Source organism: Nannobrachium achirus, assembly GCF_963921795.1.
Source record: "Nannobrachium achirus genome assembly, chromosome: 23".
NCBI lineage: Eukaryota > Metazoa > Chordata > Actinopteri > Myctophiformes > Myctophidae > Nannobrachium > Nannobrachium achirus.
Window position 1 is genome coordinate 2,864,427 of NC_137830.1, and position 19,975 is coordinate 2,884,401.

Below are 19,975 nucleotides of genomic sequence, written 5' to 3' on the forward strand. Positions count from 1 at the left end.
ACACACGAAAAATAGCAGATCTATAAGCTCACAACGCGTCGCGAAAGCGACGCGTTGTTAGCTTGTATATCAGCTACGTAGCTATGTAGCCGAGCTAAATAGCCGTAGACATGAGAAGCTGCTCGGCTTCTCATGTTATAACATTCTGTTCTTACTGTATCTATTATTGGTATGGTTGATAACATTCTGTTCTTATATCTATTATTGGTATGGTTGATAACATTCTGTTCTTATATCTATTATTGGTATGGTTGATAACATTCTGTTCTTATATCTATTATTGGTATGGTTGATAACATTCTGTTCTTATATCTATTATTGGTATGGTTGCTACCAACATTGTGTTTAAAGTAAGAACCCAGTCCGAAATGTCAAGTAGAAGGTTCCCATAACACCAACAAAAAATTCCTAGACACACTAATAACTGTCCTTTATTCTTATTGGTTCCTAGACTCATAATCATCAAAGTTGACATTATTTGATTTGGTATACAATCACCTCTAGAACACAGCCAATGTATTCTGTGGATTTATGTATCAAATATAGAAGGATGTTGTCATGGTAAAATATTAAGAACCAGACCACCATGTCTGTTCAGTAGAGTTTGATAACAACTAAATGATGTGTTTTACATTGTGACCTGGGATCAGTAGAGTTCATAACAAATAAATGATGTGTTTTACATTCTGACCTGGGATCAGTAGAGTGGTGTCCATCTTTGAAGTCCATGTATCTACCCTTGGACTGGTCACTCTTCATGGAGACACAGCTGGGTACAGGAGACCCTGCTCTTTGCTGATCAACCCTGAGAGAAAGAGAGCATCACCATGATTTAAAACAGACGTTGACACTAAGGCTTGCCCACCTGCCCCTGTCAGGTAAATAAGACTTTAAGGGCAGTTTGCTTTCAAGTTGCTCGACCGGCCAAGTGCTTGTTTGAGAGGGGACACAACCATCTATAAACACAACACCAGATATCTGTCTAAACACCTGAAAGTGGCCAGAGTGCTCTGTCTTCTGGTCTGTGGAATGTAAAATAAGAGCATGGTTGACCTGTAATATGCTGTTTTAACTGTCAGAGAAACCACACCCCCCTGGTCAGCTGTTGACTAAACTGACCCTCGATGATGATGTGGAATCTTATCTGGAGCTCTTTGAGAGGAGCGCCGCAGGAGAGGTGGTCTGCAGCAGAGTGGGTGGGATGCCTGTCTAGACTCTACATGTATCAGTAACTTCTCTGTTCTTCATCTCAAAGACAATATTTCATCAAAGGAAAACTTCAGACCAGGATAATGCAGAGTCCAAGGACCAAGATTTCATAGGCGCAAGTCCCCGGTGAGGAGGCTGATTTGAAGTCTTTAAAGTATAATTTCTTCCTCTGCCTAGTGAGAATGTGCGTGCAAAATTTCACGGACATCGCACACTGTCTGTATACATGATTTGTTCAAAGCGAAACACTTCTACAAACTTTGGATGTCAATCTTGGCCAATCAGGATGGAATATGAAAACATCTCACAAATATGTTTGGTTTAATGACTATAGAGATAATGTGCCTACTGGTTTGTGTGATATTTGGACACAACGAAAAAGGTCGTCCTCCTGGTGGCTATTATGACGAGCATTAATTCATCAAGTGTTTTAAAATTTCAATATGGAGATCCCCAGGCATCAAACCCAGGCCCTAACTCGCCAAGGTCCTACTTGGCTTTACTAATTATATACGTTTTATGCCCATATATAGAGATCTCTGTCCCAATGTCATCAATATTAAGGACATAACTGTGAATGCCCATATTTGGTAATGCCCATATATGGGCATGTTTTGACATAACATTGTTGACTATCATGCAAGGGTCTCCATAATGGGTAACTGGTCCGATATGGCCAAGTATCGGTTCGACCTCGCCCTTTAGGGTGAGGTTGCATCATGTCGCCCTGAGGCGTCTTACTAGTACATTCAGTATTATCCATGATCCAAGGCATGATCACTGATCACCACTATTAACTAATGTCCATACAATTTCATGTACAGTAAACTTCTGCTGCTCTGTTCACACTCCTTGGGCCCTCTTTGGGCCCTCGTCAAGCTAAACCCTAAACCCTAAACCTCTTTACCTTTTTTTACTATTTGAAAAACATTTTAAATAGTTCTAATAGCTGATCTACAAGCTCACAACGTGTTGATGTAAATTGGCTATTTGAAGTATTTCAAAAATGTTTTCAAAATGTTTTTCAAAATGTTTTTTTTTTTTTCTTTCTTTTTTTTCTCTTCAAAATAGTGATATTGATTGATACCTGGGCTCTATTTTGATAATCTTAAGTACCAGCTCTTGGGCTAAGTACCAGCTCTTGGGCTCAATGTTGTATTGTATTTAAGAATACAGCCCCTTATTATGCCTTAACCACACTGTCTCCGACCACTAAACCTTTCGTCAGCTACAATGAGTCACTTTAAAAAGTAACGTTACCCAACACTGTATATGACACAACATGTGTTGTTCTGACCTTTCTGTTGCATTTCTTCTTTTTCTTCTCAGTCTCCTTTTTTGTGTTCTTGTTAGTTGTCCAGGAGACACACCTTCCACCATCACATCAGCAACACTGTTGAAACATTCATTTCAATCAAATGTGTTTATATCCATTTAGACTGAACATTGAACCTTGAAATGGAGTCCCAGGGAAAGATGGATATCATTGTTCAAACAGTCAGCAGATGAATGAATGAATGAATGAATGAACTGTGGTGTTAAACATAACATGATTTAGACCAATCAGAATGTTTCTCTTAATTCCCTTTCAGAACTATGACACCATGGCTCTTTCTTTCTTTCTTTCTTTCTTTCTTTCTTTCTTTCTTTCTTTCTTTCTTTCTTTCTTTCTTTCTTTCTTTCTTTCTTTCATTCATTCATTCATTCATTCATTCTTTCTTTCTTTCTTTCTTTCTTCTTTTTTAGTGGCAATACCTATTCGGAAATATTATCAGACAAATGTCCAATCTGTGAATGAATTCCATTCCAAAAGTTTGTAAAGGTGTCTAGTAACACATCTCACAAAGATTTAAATTCAGTTTCCCTAGGAGAATCTGAGTACCAGTAGTGAGTGAGGAGTAGTGTCCAAAAATGTGTTTGAAGAAATTGGCCTGTTGGTGGCGCTATATGGGACAGATCCATATTGATGAGATGAGTGTAGACATACTGTGTACCGATTTGCGTGATTTTAGGGCAAAAATTGTAGGAGCTGTGTCCAAAAATGTGTTTTGCAAGAATCGGCCTCATGGTGGCGCTAGAAGAGGGTCATGTGTGAATTGATGGGTTGGCAATTACTTGGCATGGATCGGGGCAACGGTTGCGGAGATATGAGCAGGGCAAAAGTGTGACGTGTGACAGACAGACTGACGGATGGACGGACGGACGGACGGACGGACGGACGGACGGACGGACTGACGGACTGACTGACTGACTGACTGACTGACTGACTGACTGACTGACTGACTGACGGACGGACGGACGGACGGACGGACGGACGGACGGACGGACGGACGGACGGACGGACGGACAGGTGGTGGAGGTTTTGATAGTAAGTGTGACCTGACGGTCGCAACTAATAACTTTGTTATACGAGGGAAAAAAGAAGGTTAAGAAGTTTGTTAAGGGGTCAAACTAGGGTTGTGTCAAGATTCTTACAAATGCTCTCATTGACCAGGATTCCTATCTATACATGGTCGCCTCCATTTCCCCTCTAAAAGACCAAATGCATATTACATTTAGGGGGTCTTTGCCAAACATATCATTTAGGTGGTCCAGAAGGCCAAATACATATCATTTAGGGTTAGGGTTAGATATACAAGCGAGCTTGTAGATCTGCTATTCTTTTTTTTTTTTTTTTTTTTTTTTAACATATGTTTCTATGTCAGTGGTGCTCAAACTTTTTAATGTGAAGGACCCCCAAAATGATATGTATTCGGCCACAGACCTCCATCTCAGAATATTTAGTTCCAGGGACCACCCAGAAGCAAAATATTGAGTAACAAATATTCACTTAGATTCAAAGATTTGCATTTTCACGACTTTTCAAAAATAGCAGATCTACAAGCTTGTATACCTAGTATAGCTTGTAGTGTAACTCTAGTAACTCAGTCCCACTTCCCCTCCTTGTGATGCCCCTGGCCTTACCCCTTATCCGTAAAACCTTTTGCCATGTTTCACTATCTTGAAATACATTTTTAAATTGTTCAAATAACCGATCTACAAGCTCTCAACACGTTGATGTAGATTGTAGTCAGGAAATATTATCAGACAAATGTCCAATCTGTGAATGAATTCCATTCCAAAGGTTTGTAAAGGTGTCTAGTAACACATCTCACAAAGATTTAAATTCAGTTTCCCTAGGAGAATCTGTGACAGCTGTTGAAAGTTGGGGTCCTAATAACTTTATTATACGAGGGAAAAAAGAAGAAAACAAGTTTGTTAGGGGCCAAACTAGGGTTTTGTCAAGATTCTTACAAATGCTCTCATTGACCAGGATTCTTATCTATACATGGTCGCCTCCATTTCCCCTCTAAAAGGGGATAGATCCATGTTGATGAGATGAGTGTAGACATACTGTGTAACGATTTGCGTGATTTTAGGGCAAAAACTGTAGGAGCAGTGTCCAAAAATGTGTTTTAAAAAATCAGCCTGAAGGTGGCACTAATTGGGACAGATCAATGTTGGTGACATGAGTGTAGAGCAAGTGTGTACCGATTTGCGTGATTTTAGGGCAAAATCTGTAGGAGTAGTGTCCAAAAATGTGTTTTAAAAAATCGGCCTGAAGGTGGCGCTAAATGGGACAGATCCATGTTGATGAGATGAGTGTAGACATACTGTGTACCGATTTGTGTGATTTTAGGGCAAAAATTGTAGGAGCAGTGTCCAAAAATGTGTTTTGCAAGAATCGGCCTCATGGTGGCGCTAGAAGAGGGCCATGTGAGAATTGATGGGTGCAACGGTTGCGGAGATATGAGCAGGGCAAAAGTGTGATGTGTGACAGACTGACTGACAGACTGACTGACGGACAGCTGGTCGAGGTTTTGACAGTAACTGCGACCTGACGGTCGCAATCATTTAGGGGGTCCACGCCAATACTGAGCATATTGTCAGAAAGTGTGCTTCGTTTGGGCTGATGTGAAGGCTCATGAAAATTCTACTCTTCTCCCTTCCCTAAAACACCCTGGACGACGCTCCACGCGTCCCAGACTCTTCTCCCTTCCCTAAAACACACTGGACGACGCTCCACGCGTCCCAGACTCTTCTCCCTTCCCTAAAACACCCTGGACGACGCTCCACGCGTCCCAGACTCTTCTCCCTTCACTAAAACACCCTGGACGACGCTCCACGCGTCCCAGACTCTTCTCGCTTCACTAAAACACCCTGGACGACGCTCCACACGTCCCAGACTCTTCTCCCTTCCCTAAAACGCCCTGGACGACGCTCCACGCGTCCCAGACTCTTCTCCCTTCCCTAAAACGCCCTGGACGACGCTCCACGCGTCCCAGACTCTTCTCCCTTCCCTATAATATATTGTATAGTGTTATTGCGACCGTAGGTCGCACTTACTACAGAAAGCTCCACCAGGTGTCCGTGCGTCAGTCAGTCAGTCAGTCAGTCAGTCCGTCCGTCACACGTCACACTTTTGCCCTGCTCATATCTCCGCAACCGTTGCCCCGATCCATGCCAGATTTTGCACACACACTCCTTACCTGCCAAACTACAACCTCCAAGGACCCCCGGAATTCCAGGGACCCCCAGGTCCCTGGGGGACCCCCAGGTGTAAAAAAAATACCAAATGTGCAAAAATGACCAAATGACCACCCCCACGGGGCTGCTCACGGGGAATTCCCGGGGACCACCCACTCCTGCTACTCCAGAACGGATGCAAAAGTGGTGGCGCCCCCAGTGGAGGACCCCCTCCACTGCAGCTCACATAAAATGCCCTAACTCGGCCTAGGAGCGTCCGGGAGAGCCGGGGCCGGTACCTATTCGTCCGCCAAGGCAACGCGGAGACCCCACCCCTCATTTCTCACATGGCCCTCTTCTAGCGAGACCTACGGTCGCTTATCTCCCGATTAGGGAGTCTTACTGGTATTGTATATTATATGAGAGGATTCACATACTGTGTGTGTGGAGGTCCAGGTTCATCACTGAAGTCGGGCACTCCTCCTTTAGAGCGGTCACTCTTCATAGACACACAGCTGGCTGCTGAAGACTCTGCTCTGTGGTCAACACTTCTGCAATCATAAAACATGCTCATATCATATGAGCTCATGATTTTTTCTCCTTGACAATGCAGCAACAAACAATAGAAGAATGGTCTATGAACATACAGTAGGACTAAAACAGTAATATTAAGGATTCACGCTTAGGTTTTCAATGTTCTTCATAAGGGGCCCTCCCCCTGGTTTAACCCATTTAGACTGGGAACGCATTATTGTCTCCACCAGCCGAAGGCAGGGGGAGAGTATGTTTTCGCCCCTGTCCGTCCATCCGTCTGTGCGTCCGTCCGTGCGTCCATCCGTGCGTCCGTCCGTCCTCCAAGTTAATTGTTACCAGCTAATCTCCGGCACCGTTGGCCCGGTCGCTGCCAAAATTAGCACACACACTCCCTGGATGCCAATTCAGAACCTCTGCCCCACATTTTTCAAATCAGCCTCATGGTGGCGCTATAACAGGCCGATTTGTGTGGCCTGGTTGTTACCAGCTAATCTCCGGCGCCGTTGGCCCGATCGCTGCCAAACTGAGCACACACACTCCCTGGATGCCAAATCAGAACCTCTGCCCCACATTTTTCAAATCAGCCTCATGGTGGCGCTATAACAGGCCGATTTGTGTGGCCTGGTGGAGACCTGTGCTCGGAAGAGCACTGCTTCTAGTTACACATTATTTTGTGCTTTAACTATTGAAAAATAGCAGATATAGGGCCTACAAGCTCACAGCGCGGCACGGCACTGAGTGCCGCGCTGCGAGCTTGTAGATTTGCTATTTGTGAGTAAAAAAATAAAAAAATAAAAATAAAAAATATATATATATATATATGTTTTTATGTCAGTGGTGCTCAAACCTTTTCATGTGAAGGACCCCCAAAATGATATGTATTTGGCCACGGACCCCCATCTCAAAATATTTAGTTCCAGGGACCACCCAGAAGCAACATTTTTAAGTTACAAATATTCACTTAAAAAATACATATATTCAAAGATTTGCACACATTTTCACGACTTTTCAAAAATAGCAGATCTACAAGCTTGTATATCTAGTATAGCTTGTAGGGCCCTAGTAACTCAGTCACACTTTCCCCCCCTTGTGACGCCCCTGGCCTTACCCCTTATCCATAAAACCTTTTGCCATGTTTCACTATCTTAAAATACATTTTTAAATTGTTCTACAAGCTCTGAACGTGTAGATTGTAGTCAGGAAATATTATCAGACAAATGTCCAATCTGTGAATGAATTCCATTCCAAAGGTTTGTAAAGGTGTCTAGTAACACATCTCACAAAGATTTAAATTCACTTTCCCTAGGAGAATCTGTGACAGCTGTTGAAAGTTGGGGTCCTAATAACTTTATTATACGAGGGAAAAAAGAAGGTTAACAAGTTTGTTAGGGGTCAAACTAGGGTTTTGTCAAGATTCTTACAAATGCTCTCATTGACCAGGATTCCTATCTATACATGGTCGCCTCCATTTCCCCTCTAAAAGACCAAATACATATCATTTAGGGGATCTTTGCCAAAAACATATCATTTAGGGGGTCCAGAAGGCCAAATACATATCATTTAGGGAGTCCTCGCCAATTGTTGCCAATACTGAGCGTATTGTCAGAAAGTGTGCTTTGTTTGGGATGATGTGAAGGCTCATGAAAATTCTACTCTTCTCCCTTCCCTAAAACACCCTGGACGACGCTCCACGCGTCCCAGACTCTTCTCCCTTCCCTAAAACGCCCTGGACGACGCTCCACGCGTCCCAGACTCTTCTCCCTTCACTAAAACACCCTGGGCGACGCTCCACGCGTCCCAGACTCTTCTCCCTTCCCTATAATATATTGTATAGTGTTATATTGTATATTATATGAGAGGATTCACATACTGTGTGTGTGGAGATCCAGGTTCATCACTGAAGTTGGGCACTCCTCCTTTAGAGCGGTCACTCTTCATAGACACACAGCTGGCTGCTGAAGACTCTGCTCTGTGGTCAACACTTCTGCAATCATAAAACATGTTTATACAATTATTGTGACCGTAGGTCGCTATTTAGTATGAAAACCTGCAGCTCATGTCTGTCTGTCTGTCTGTCTGTATACCTAATGTGAGATGACTGACGTCTGACATCATAGACGTCATATACCTCATGAGTCTGACACAATATGTCCATATATCAGGCTGGACACATAACTAGTAAGATGCCCTAAAGGGCAAGGTCTCGCCAATTCTTGGTCATCGGACCAGTTACCCATATATGGAGATCCATGTACTGTATATAGTACATCCCTTTTATGCCCATACATGGAGATCCCTGTCTGAACCAGCCACACAGATACGGGCTGTCTTCCTCCATATATGGGCATTCCCATATGAAGTCCTGTTAGATATGGGCTTAATGTTGATGACATCAGGGATCTCCATGTATGGGCATAAAAGGGATTCTGTTAGAGTGGTTCCCATGACACCATAACATACATTCTCTCAAATATCTGGGTATAAAATCAATTGGCAGAAGTCAGAGGTGATGCCTGTATCTAGTTCCTGTCTCCAGTCAGAGGTCTCCAACTTTCCTTTCAGATGGATCCCAGTGGGAATGAAATATCTAGGGTTAAAGTTGAGCGCCGACTTATCTGATATAATGGAAATGAATCTAGTACCATTACTTCAAGACTTATCTGATATAATGGAAATGAATCTAGTACCATTACTTCAAGACTTATCTGATATAATGGAAATGAATCTAGTACCATTACTTCAAGACTTATCTGATATAATGGAAATGAATCTAGCACCATTACTTCAAGAGATGAGAAATACATTGGAAAGATGGAAGATCCTTACTTTGTGGGGTAAAAATAAATACTATTAAGCTGGTGATAGCAACACAATTTAATTATGTGTCAATGATGCTGCCAGTAAATATTCCCAAAGGATTATTCAAACAATATAATCAAATGATAAAAGATTATCTGTGGAATGGGAAAAGACAAAGGATTAATATGCAAAAGTTGTGTACTCCAAGGGAAAATGGGGGCATGGCTCTTCCAAATGTAGAAATGTATAATTTATCTTTTGAACTAAAATAGTGAGGCACTGGGTTGATTATGACTCCCAACCTGATTGGGTGAATATTGAGAGGTATATGGTAGCTCCTTTTAAACCCATACAGGCTCTCTCTCAGATTAGATTTGTAGAGGGGGGAAGAGTCCCATTTTGATACATTCCCAATGCGTATGGTCTGAAGTGCACAGGTTGATGGGGAAATCACAATACAAACAAGGTTACTCTTCTATATGGAATAATCCACGTATCTTGATAGGTGAACATTCATTTTGCTGGGAGACTTGGCAGAGGAACAGTTTAGATGTGATCAATGATTTGTATAAGGAGGGAAACTTCAAATCATGTCAGGAGTTAGTAGAACAATTTAATCTGGCAGGGAGGGGTGAATTTGGGAAATATTTTCAATTAAGGAGTAGTGTGGGAAGTGTGCTCAATGGCAGGACATAACATCCAATGTAGGATGGGCTACAAGGGATATTAGGAGCAAATTCATTGATTACAAAATTATACATAGATACTACTATACCCCTGTGAATCTTTTTAGGATGGGTTTAATTGAAGATAAAGATGTTGGAAATGTAAGGGAGATAATTAACATTCATGCATGCTTTTTGGGACTGTCCAGTGGTATTGCCCTTCTGGAAGGAAGTACTTGGGAAACTGTGTGACTGGTTGGGAGTGACTCTGCCAGAATCTCCAGCGCTCTGTCTCTTAGGAGACAACACGCATCTGCCACAAGGAGTCACCAAGGGGCAACAAGCACTCATCACGGCAGGACTCATTACAGCAGCAAGGATAATGCTGAGGACCTGGAAGAGCTCTGCCACACCGGGGCTTGCAGACTGGACTCAACTTATGACTGAGACTGCGTCATATGAATATACAGTATGATTACCAGGAGGAACGATGGTAAAGGGAAGTTCCATTTAATGTGGGACTATTTCTTTGTGTACATTAACACTACTGGTGCCAAACCCGAGTTCCCCGAGTTTGTATAGGTACCACCCCTGTGCCAACCCTGAGTTTCCCGAGTTTGTATAGGTACCACCCCTGTGCCAACCCCGAGTTTCCCGAGTTTGGGCCGTTTTTGAAAGAAAAAAAAAGAAATGTAATAGTAGGGTTGCCAACTCCCAGAGTTTCAAATACGGGACACTTTCTAAGGAAACATGCGCCGCCAAAGGCGGCGCCGAAAAATCGCATATTTTCGGTTATAAAGTTGGCTAAAACGGGCATTTTCCTATATTAAATCATATTTTTCCTTTCACAATATTAATTCGGGTGTCTTTGGGCCGAAAAATCGGATATTTTCGGTTATAAAGTTGGCTAAAATGTGTATTTTCCTCTATTAAATCATATTTTTCCTTTCACAATATTAATTCGGGTGTCTCTCAATTTTCCAAAACATATCGCCTAGGTCTACCTGGTCCTTATGTGCCCACTCTCTGGTTACCCAACACTAGTTTAATCATATTGGCATACAACAATAACCATTAGGTTTTAAAAACAAAATCAACGCATGCTTATGTTATTTCACATACCAGCCTGTCTGGGGTCGCTTTAGTTGGCAGACAAGATTACTGTAGTGTTCCCAGGAATACCAATATCCATGGCTTATTTTCTGTTGCTTGCCTGCTTTTTCACCTTTTTGTTTAGCCTATCACCTGACCTATCATGGATTCATGTCTAATATGTTTGTACACAATCTTCTGTCACACGTTTTTTTAAGACATTAAACAATGTTCTGAGCCGAGCACTGTCGTATGGTCGCTCGCACGCACTCGTTTCGTCTCTCGCAGGCAACTTGTGTGGAGTCACTGGAGTGAACCTACAGCCCATGCTTGGGAAGGGAGTGTGTAGGGGGCGGAGACTGTGTCTTAGCAACACTCAGAGCCGAATGTTAATAAGCCAATCAGCTGCTTACAAACAGCGCAGCGCCTCTCACAGCAATGGGATGCAGCACTTGTCTCAGAGGAGAGAGAGCAGAGTGGAAGTGGAAGCTCTCTGACAGGCAGAATCGCTGTCATTTCTCAATTAAATCATCCCGTCATTCATATTTATCCCCCAACCTTAAAATACGGGACAAAGAGCGTCCCGTTTCAGTTCAATACGGGACACGTCTTTTAGTTTCCAAAAAAGGGACGATCCCGTATTTTACGGGACGGTTGGTAACCCTATGTAATAGGCATGATCGCGATCGTGAAATTGCATGTTTAACCCCCATACCAACCCATTCTTTCAAACATGGCAGCCATGTTTGTTTACATCTGAAGAAAACATAATGGCTGCTAAATCATGAATGCCTGAAGGGATTTCCAAGCGGATTCTTTTTCAGCCTGCACACACGTGATGCATGATCTAGGCATGGGCGTGCACGATCCGTGCACTATGAATTACATGGAAGTCTATGGAGACCATGGCATCGCGGACCTTCAAAGAGAATAATTGATTGCAACTTAAGTGTTAAGGGTCTGCCAGGAGGAACATTGTTTAGGGGAGGTTCCATCTAGGATGGGACTATTTATTTTTGTACATTAAAGGGATATTTCACTTTCAAAAAAACTTTTGGTAATTTTATCGTCTAATCAGGCTTTTGGGAACACCCAGGACAGTTTTTGAATTTCTTCATTCAGTATTTAGATATTTGATATTCATTTCCCTCATTTTGCCCCCTTCCAGGACCTTCCTATACAAACCCATTATAACTTCAAACTCCATTTTAACCATGATAGATTCAATTAAAACACCTGTCCTTTTTTCTGGTGACTCCTGACACCCTCCAAATACGTGAGCAGGTCGTGTTTTTTCTATAACCTTTTTAATTTATTTTGTATAATATTTTATTGTATTTAATCATTTTCATTTTCCCCCAAAAATAATAGAAATCAATGAAAAATGTTATTGAAAAAACACGGCCTGCTCACGTATTCGGAATTCACATTACATCAGAAATACATCTATCTGGTTGTTTTGGACGGTATGATGAGAAAACAAAGGTTATTGATGATGTCATAACCTGTTCATGCTATAAAACTAAATCATCAATGTATTAATTTATACTCCTCATCTGCTGCTCACTAGAGTTCACTTTGATAACAACGAAATGTTTTACATTCTGACCTGGGATCAGTAGAGTTCATAACAACTAAATGATGTGTTTTACATTCTGACCTGGGATCAGTAGAGTGGTGTCCATCATTGAAGGTAATACCTCTACCCATGGAAGTGTCACTCTTCATGGAGACACAGCTGGGTACAGGAGACCCTGCTCTCTGCTGATGGACCCTGACAGAAAGACAGGATTATTAAAATAGTTCTCACATAAACCCAGCTCACTTTGTTCAAGTTTCTTTATTGTTACATCTCTTTATACAGCATGTGTCTCATCTACACATTGTAGCATCAACAAATAAAAGCTAGATGAAACTAGAAATACTGTTCCTACGAAACAGTGTGGGCTCGCATGGATCACCATGTATGGGCATAAAGATCTGCCCAACAGGAACTCCAGCATGGATCACCATGTATGGGCATAAAGATCTGCCCAACAGGAACTCCAACATGGATCACCATGTATGGGCATAAAGATCTGCCCAACGGGAACTCCAACATGGATCACCATGTATGGGCATAAAGATCTGCCCAACAGGAACTCCAACATGGATCACCATGTATGGGCATAAAGATCTGCCCAACTGAGACTCCTACATTCAATCTCTCAGATACTGAGGGATTGAATGTGTCTCTCTTCCTCTCTCTCCAGACTCATCGGGTGCTTAAAGTTAAATATTTCTAAAAAAGTGATTTCTTCAGGTTGCACTTGTTGGTGGTGATGCTGCCTCATTGGCTAAAGGCCCTGCCTTTGTACTGTAGGCCAGTTTTGATGAGAATATCCTTACTATATAAAGATTAAATACATAAAGACAGTTTTGATGACAATAATCTTACTATTTAAAGATTAAATATATAAAGACAGTTTTGAGGACAATAACCTTACTGTATAAAGATTAAATATATAAAGACAGTTTTGATGACAATAACCTTACTATATAAAGATTAAATATATAAAGACAGTTTGTAAGACAATAACCTTACTATATAAAGATTAAATATATAAAGACAGTTTTGATGACAATAACCTTACTATATAAAGATTAAATACATAAAGACAGTTTTGATGACAATAATCTTACTATATAAAGATTAAATATATAAAGACAGTTTTGATGACAATAACCTTACTATATAAATATTAAATATATAAAGACAGTTTTGATGACAATGATCTTACTATATAAAGATTAAATATATAAAGACAGTTTTGATGACAATAACCTTACTATATAAAGATTAAATACATAAAGACAGTTTTGATGACAATAATCTTACTATATAAAGATTAAATATATAAAGACAGTTTTGATGACAATAATCTTACTATATAAAGATTTGGGAGAACAAACTGGTCTCTCTTTTTACAAAGCCAGACCACAACTAGAAAGTTGCAATCCTGGGAAATTGCAAGTGTGGTTGCAAGGATGTGAGCCGAATGAATTCCTTCTTACTATTTATTGTGATGTCATGTTGTCATGACAACAGTATTAATATTGTGATGTCATGTTGTCATGACAACAGTATTGATATTGTGATGTCATGTTGTCATGACAACATTATTAATATTGTGATGTCATGTTGTCATGACAACAGTATTAATATTGTGATGTCATGTTGTCATGACAACAGTATTAATATTGTGATGTCATGACAACAGTGACAACAGTGTGTGAAGCATCAGGACCAAAACATTCACTTTTCACTTTGTACAAAAGTTGAACAAAAAACAGCTTCACTTTGATGGCAGGAAAATAAATAGTGTGTTTCTATAGCAACCACACTAATAACAGACTCAGTAAACATAGTATTAAACCTACAGTACATTAATCCTTACATAATACAGTATATATTCCACAGTTACATAGACATGAACACAAGCAGTCAGTCTGTATAGAGCAGCTTCACCACTGAACAACACAGTGATTTGTAGCACTTCATTCACAAACTGCACTTCATTCTATAGTAACGTATCATCTAACTGACTATAATGATTGGAGAGAGGACACATTGTTATTAGACTATGTCTGACTATTTAGTAACTTGCAGACTTATGTCTAGCATAAGAACACGGTATATTGTATAGGAAGATTCACATCACATTGACATACTGTGTGTGTGGAGGTCCAGGTTCATTAGTGAAGTCAATCAGTCTTCCTATAGAGCAGCCACTCTTCAAAGACAGAAGGCTGGCTGTTGGAGACTCTGCTCTGTGGTCAACACTTCTGGAAACAACAAAAAATCATGTCTTTAAATACCATGATTGAAAATGTTGGTTTATTCAATATTCTTCATTGTAACGTCCCATTATTCAAGCATAAGAGAGTAAAATTCCATGGGTTTCAATTCAACAGTCAGCTTCATGTTCCTCCACTGGCCAGTAGGGGGAGCCATGCTACCACTGTAACATTCTAAACACTCTAAAAGATCCCAGGATTTAAGTGGTTCTATTTTAATCAAGTAAAATAAATGGAATATAGGTGGGTTTATGGGTCACAGCGGCCGTATTTTTCCCCAACTGCACACATACAGCTATTGATTGGACAGGGAGGGAACACTAGTAGAATACTCTGTTTTATGTTCTAATCATTTGCACACTGTGCAACACAGGTGTCATGTTATAGTATATATGTGTGTGTGTGTGTGTGTGTGTGTGTGTGTGTGCGTGCGTGCGTGCGTGCGTGCGTGCGTGCGTGCGTGCGTGCGTGCGTGATTGGACCCCCCTTTCCCCCCCCTCTGCCACCCAGGTGGAAGAACGCATTTCTGCATGTCTGGCCGACATCTCACAGTGGATGTCAGCCCACCACCTCAAGCTGAACCCGGACAAGACAGAGCTTCTCTTCTTCCCAGCTAAGTCTTGCCCCATGCAAGATCTCACTATCTCCATAGATATGCATTGGTGACTTCGGTTCCAACTGCTAAAAACCTTGGTGTGGTCCTGGACAGCCAGCTATCATTCAAGGCACACATTGCATCAGTCACCCGGTCCTGTAGGTTCACACTCTATAACATCCATAGAATCAGACCTTTCCTCACCCAGGAGGCAACCCAGCTCCTCATCCAGACATCTGTCATATCAAAACTTGACTATTGTAACTCTCTCCTCACTGGCCTCCCAGCATGTGTACTTAAACCTCTCCAACTGATCCAAAATGCCGCGGCACGACTGGTCTTCAACCAGCCAAAATTCTCACATGTCTCCCGCCTTCTCCGCTCCCTCCACTGGCTCCCGGTTGCGGCCCACACTGAATAAACACACTGATGCTGACCTTCAAAGCATACCTCCAAAACCTGACCAACCCCTACAACCCCACCTGTTCACTCAGATCAGCCAACACAGGGATGCTGACAGAACCCTCGCTAAAAATCCCCGGACAAAAACCCACTCGTCCTAGACAATTTGCCCTATTGGCCCCAAACTGTCGAATAAACTCCCTGTCGCACTTAGAACTACATTAGAACTACAGACTCACTCCCTAGCTTCCATTAGAACTACAGACTCACTCCCTAGCTTCCATTAGAACTACAGACTCACTCCCTAGCTTCCATTAGAACTAGAAACTCACTTCCTAGCTTCCATTAGAACTACAGACTCACTTCCTAGCTTCCATTAGAACTACAGACTCACTCCCTAGCTTCCATTAGAACTACATGACTCACTCCCTAGCTTCCACCGTGGAATGAAGACTCACCTCTTCAGACTCCACCTAAGCCCATAGCACTTACAGTAGCACTCGCCTACCTCAATGACCATACATGAAAGCTAGATAGCATTGTTTAGGTTTAGATCAACAAAAACAAATGATTCCCAAGCCCAACATGGCTGTGGCTCACCGCTCCTAGAGATGGGTGAAATGTGGAGAACAAATCTCACATACAGGCAGCAATGAATGCAACAAATAGTAAGACTTTAACTTCAACCTTTAACTAATGATGTGTTTTCACTTCAGAGTGTTTTACATTCTGACCTGGGATCAGTAGAGTGGTGTCCATCTTTGAAGTTAATACCTTTATCCATGGACCAGTCACTCTTCATGGAGACACAGCTGGGTACAGGAGACCCTGCTCTCTGCTGATGGACCCTGAGAGAAAGACAGGATTGTTAAAATAGTTCTCACATAAGTGTGATCAGTAGAGTCTGATTACAAACCAGCTCAGGGGCTTTGTGGTTAGAGTGTCCGCTCTGAGACTGGGAGGTCGGGGTGGACCCTGACAGAAAGACAGGATTATTAAAATAGTTCTCACATAAACCCAGCTCACTTTGCAAGGATAGGATGGATCAGAGGATCAATGCGTCTGGTCTTTAACACTTTTATTACAGTCTTTTATAATCTATCCACGAGTTTCCAACGCCCCATAGTGCATTGCGCAGACGCTGTACCGAGCTTCCGGCGACGCAGCCGAGTGTAATTTACAAGCTCACAACAGGCTGCATCTGCGACGCGACGTGAGCTTGTATGTCTGCTGTTAAACCGGAAGTGTGGTCCAAATAATCTCCAGTCGCCTCCAGCAAACTCCCGCGGAAAGAGGTGGATAAGGATTGGAGAGAGAGGACACATTGTCATTAGACTATGTCTGTCTATTTAGTAACTTGCAGACGTAACCTATTATAAGAACATAGAAGTTTGCGGCCCTTCGGCCCGCAAAAGTCTAGAGTTCAGGCTGCTGCGCGGCCTTCACCGCCATGTTGCGGCAGTGTGGTGTGTGTAATGGCCAAATATGGGTAATTTTTTTTTGAGAAAAAATTGTTTTTGAGAAAAATAAGTTTTTTGAAAAAAAAAATATTTTTGAAAAAAAAGGTTTTTTGAAAAAAAAAAAATTGGAAAAAAAAATGTTTTTGAAAAAAAAAAAGAAAAAAAAAATTGGGGGAAAAAAAACGCTTGCGCACGCACGCGCACGCACACACGCACACACACACACACACACACACACACACACACACCCCTCTGTTGTAATTCGATACTCTACTCTGCTCAGCTCCTCTCCCCCCTCCCTCCCCCTCCCTCCCTCTGTAACTTGATACCCTGATGATCATTTTGAGGTTTCAGCACTGGCCAGAATGTTCAGAATACTATGTCAGGACTGGCTGCTCTGCGTGAGGCGAGATGTTGTTAAATTGAAATAAATGCGGTTCAAAGAGTGGCATGTTTAAAATGTGGACATTTGTAAATTTTCACGTTTGTTCGACGTGGTGGCTATGTTTGTGAGAGGTGTTTGTGAGAATATGTAGCTAAACATTCTGGTTTAGGTTTGCCACCAATTGCTCCAGTATAGATGCTTGATGTTCTAGTGTGTATATTGTATAGGAAGATTCACACCACATTGACATACTGTGTCTACGGTATGATCTTGGTATATGATTTACACCAACAGCATGTGTTCAGTAGCTGCCACATGACATGACTTAATGTAAACAACTTCACAGTGTCTTCTATACAGGCACGTGCACACATAGACATCAAAGGGGGCTCAAACCCCTGCCCTTTTATCTGTCTGTAAAAAGTGTCCTCTCCAGACCATGAAAATTCAAATGCCCTCTTTCCATGCCATATCTGAATGCAGCGCCTTGTCCAAACTCTCCTGAACTTGAACGCAGCATCTTATGTTGAAAGAATTGCCCTTTCTGTGTAGAAATCCATGTTGTTACGGCACATCTCCACTTGATTATGCTTAGTTCAGTGTGGTATCAAGCACCGAAAATAGCCGACCTCCAAGCTCACAAAGCGTCGCAGCGCGACACGTTGTGAGCTTGGAGGTCTGCTATTTTCGATGTTTTCACCAAAAGGCCCTTTTAGAAATGTCAGCCCCTGCCTCTTTAAAAGTCTCTGCACGTCCCTGCTTCTATATACAGCAGGTTAGGCAAACTGAAATGCAAGAAAAGGACAAGAAAGGGAAGGATGGGAACAAGTAGGGTTTCCTTTTGTCCTGCTTTTTTTTTTACTTCTCCCACAATCTATTTTTAAAGGTTACATTTTCAAACTACAAACAGACAAAGAGACAGACAAAAACTCAAAAGAAAAAAGAAGCAACTGGTAAAAAATAAAATAATATAGAAATTACAGTTGTTAGAGTATCGTTCGGTCCTCCATCTGCCATGCTACCGCTCGTTGTCATATTAATGGCTGGTAGATCAATCAGAGCCCATATTTAAAAAAGGGTCCCATATCTTATTGGATCTCTTTAGGGAGCCACCCAGCAGGTATCTGATTCTCTCCAGTTTCATATAGTTAAGAATATCCCTTATCCAAAAGGTGTGGGATGGGGGAGTAGGAGATTTACATCTGAGCAATATCAGACGTCTCGCTAAGAAGGTAACAAATGCTATAAAGGTCGCCTCTAAAGAGGAAAGCGACACCGTAGGAGGAATCACTCCAAACAGTGCAGTAAACGCATTACGTTCAGTTGGTTTCTCAACTATTTTAGACCAGTAAGACTCCCTAATCGGGAGATACGTCACGTCGCATCAACAAACTTTAGAAGGCAATCATAGCCAATCAGGAGGGAATATGAGAATATGTTTTGCAAAAATCGGCCTGATGGTGGTGCTAGAAGAGGACCATGTGAGAAATGAGGGGTGGAGGTTGTGGTTTGCCATCCAAGGAGTGTGTGTGTGCAAAGTTTGGCATCGATAGGGCCAACGGTGGTGGAGATAGAAGTACGGCCAAAAGTGTGACGTGACGTGACGTGACGTGACGTGACGTGACGTGACGTGACGTGACGTGACGTGGCGTGACGTGACGTGACGTGGCGTGACGTGACGTGGCGGACGGGCGAGCGGAAAGACAGACAGCCGGTGGAGCTTTTCATATTAACTTCCAATGAGTCAAAAATGTCAACCCAATAGGACTGCAGAGCAGGCCAGGACCAAAACATAATGTGCATGGCTTGCTGGGTGACATCTGTCACAGGTTGGATCCACATCACTATACAGTTTAGATCATACATGGGCAACTGGCGGCCCCCACTTCATGCGGCCCGCAGGTTAATACCGGAATACTGGTATATTACTGATTACAGCTGTTGCAATTCCAAAATAGACCTACTTTAATTCCTTCAGTCTATATTAGTAGCTTAATGACTAGGCTATAGTAGTATTATTTTTTTATTTTTTTTTATGTTCCTTGTATTTGTATTTAGGTTCATAAAGTTAACATGAGAATATAACTAAATGTGTTTGAAATTAAATCAAAATGTTACATTTCAGGATTCCAATTAAAAAATAACAAAAAATAATTCAGGATTCCAATAAAAAGAAGCAAAATTAGCAGATCTACAAGCTTGAGCTTGTAGATCAGCTATTTTTTTTTTGTATGAGATACTAGAATGACAAAGTAGGACATAGCAATATGCAATGTGGCCCTCTGGAGTGAAGGTGGAAATATAGTGGCCCTCACCATCATCAAAGTTGCCCAACCCTGGTTTAGATAGTCTGCCCTTCGTAAAGTGAGTCCGATGCACCATTTTAACACCGTATCAATCCATGCCTTGCACAAATAGAAGCTTTGTCCCACACCTCCTCCTCCCAAGTGTTTGAATTGAATTTAAGGAGACAGAACGTATGGAGTGGATC

The 19,975-nt window shown here is 41.8% G+C and overlaps 1 protein-coding gene and 1 pseudogene across 2 annotated transcripts in view; both read right to left on the minus strand.

The window, feature by feature from the left end:
* Positions 1-19,975, minus strand: part of LOC308308496 — a 190,067-nt pseudogene that overhangs the window by 48,925 nt on the left and 121,167 nt on the right. The window lies entirely within an intron of this gene.
* LOC308309085 (uncharacterized protein) overlaps positions 1-19,975 on the minus strand; it is a 92,473-nt gene that overhangs the window by 14,084 nt on the left and 58,414 nt on the right. The window contains exon 4 of the mRNA XM_080754551.1: positions 14,517-14,630. Coding sequence (XP_080610677.1) covers positions 14,517-14,630 — 114 coding nt within the window. The remainder of the gene's footprint in view (positions 1-14,516; positions 14,631-19,975) is intronic.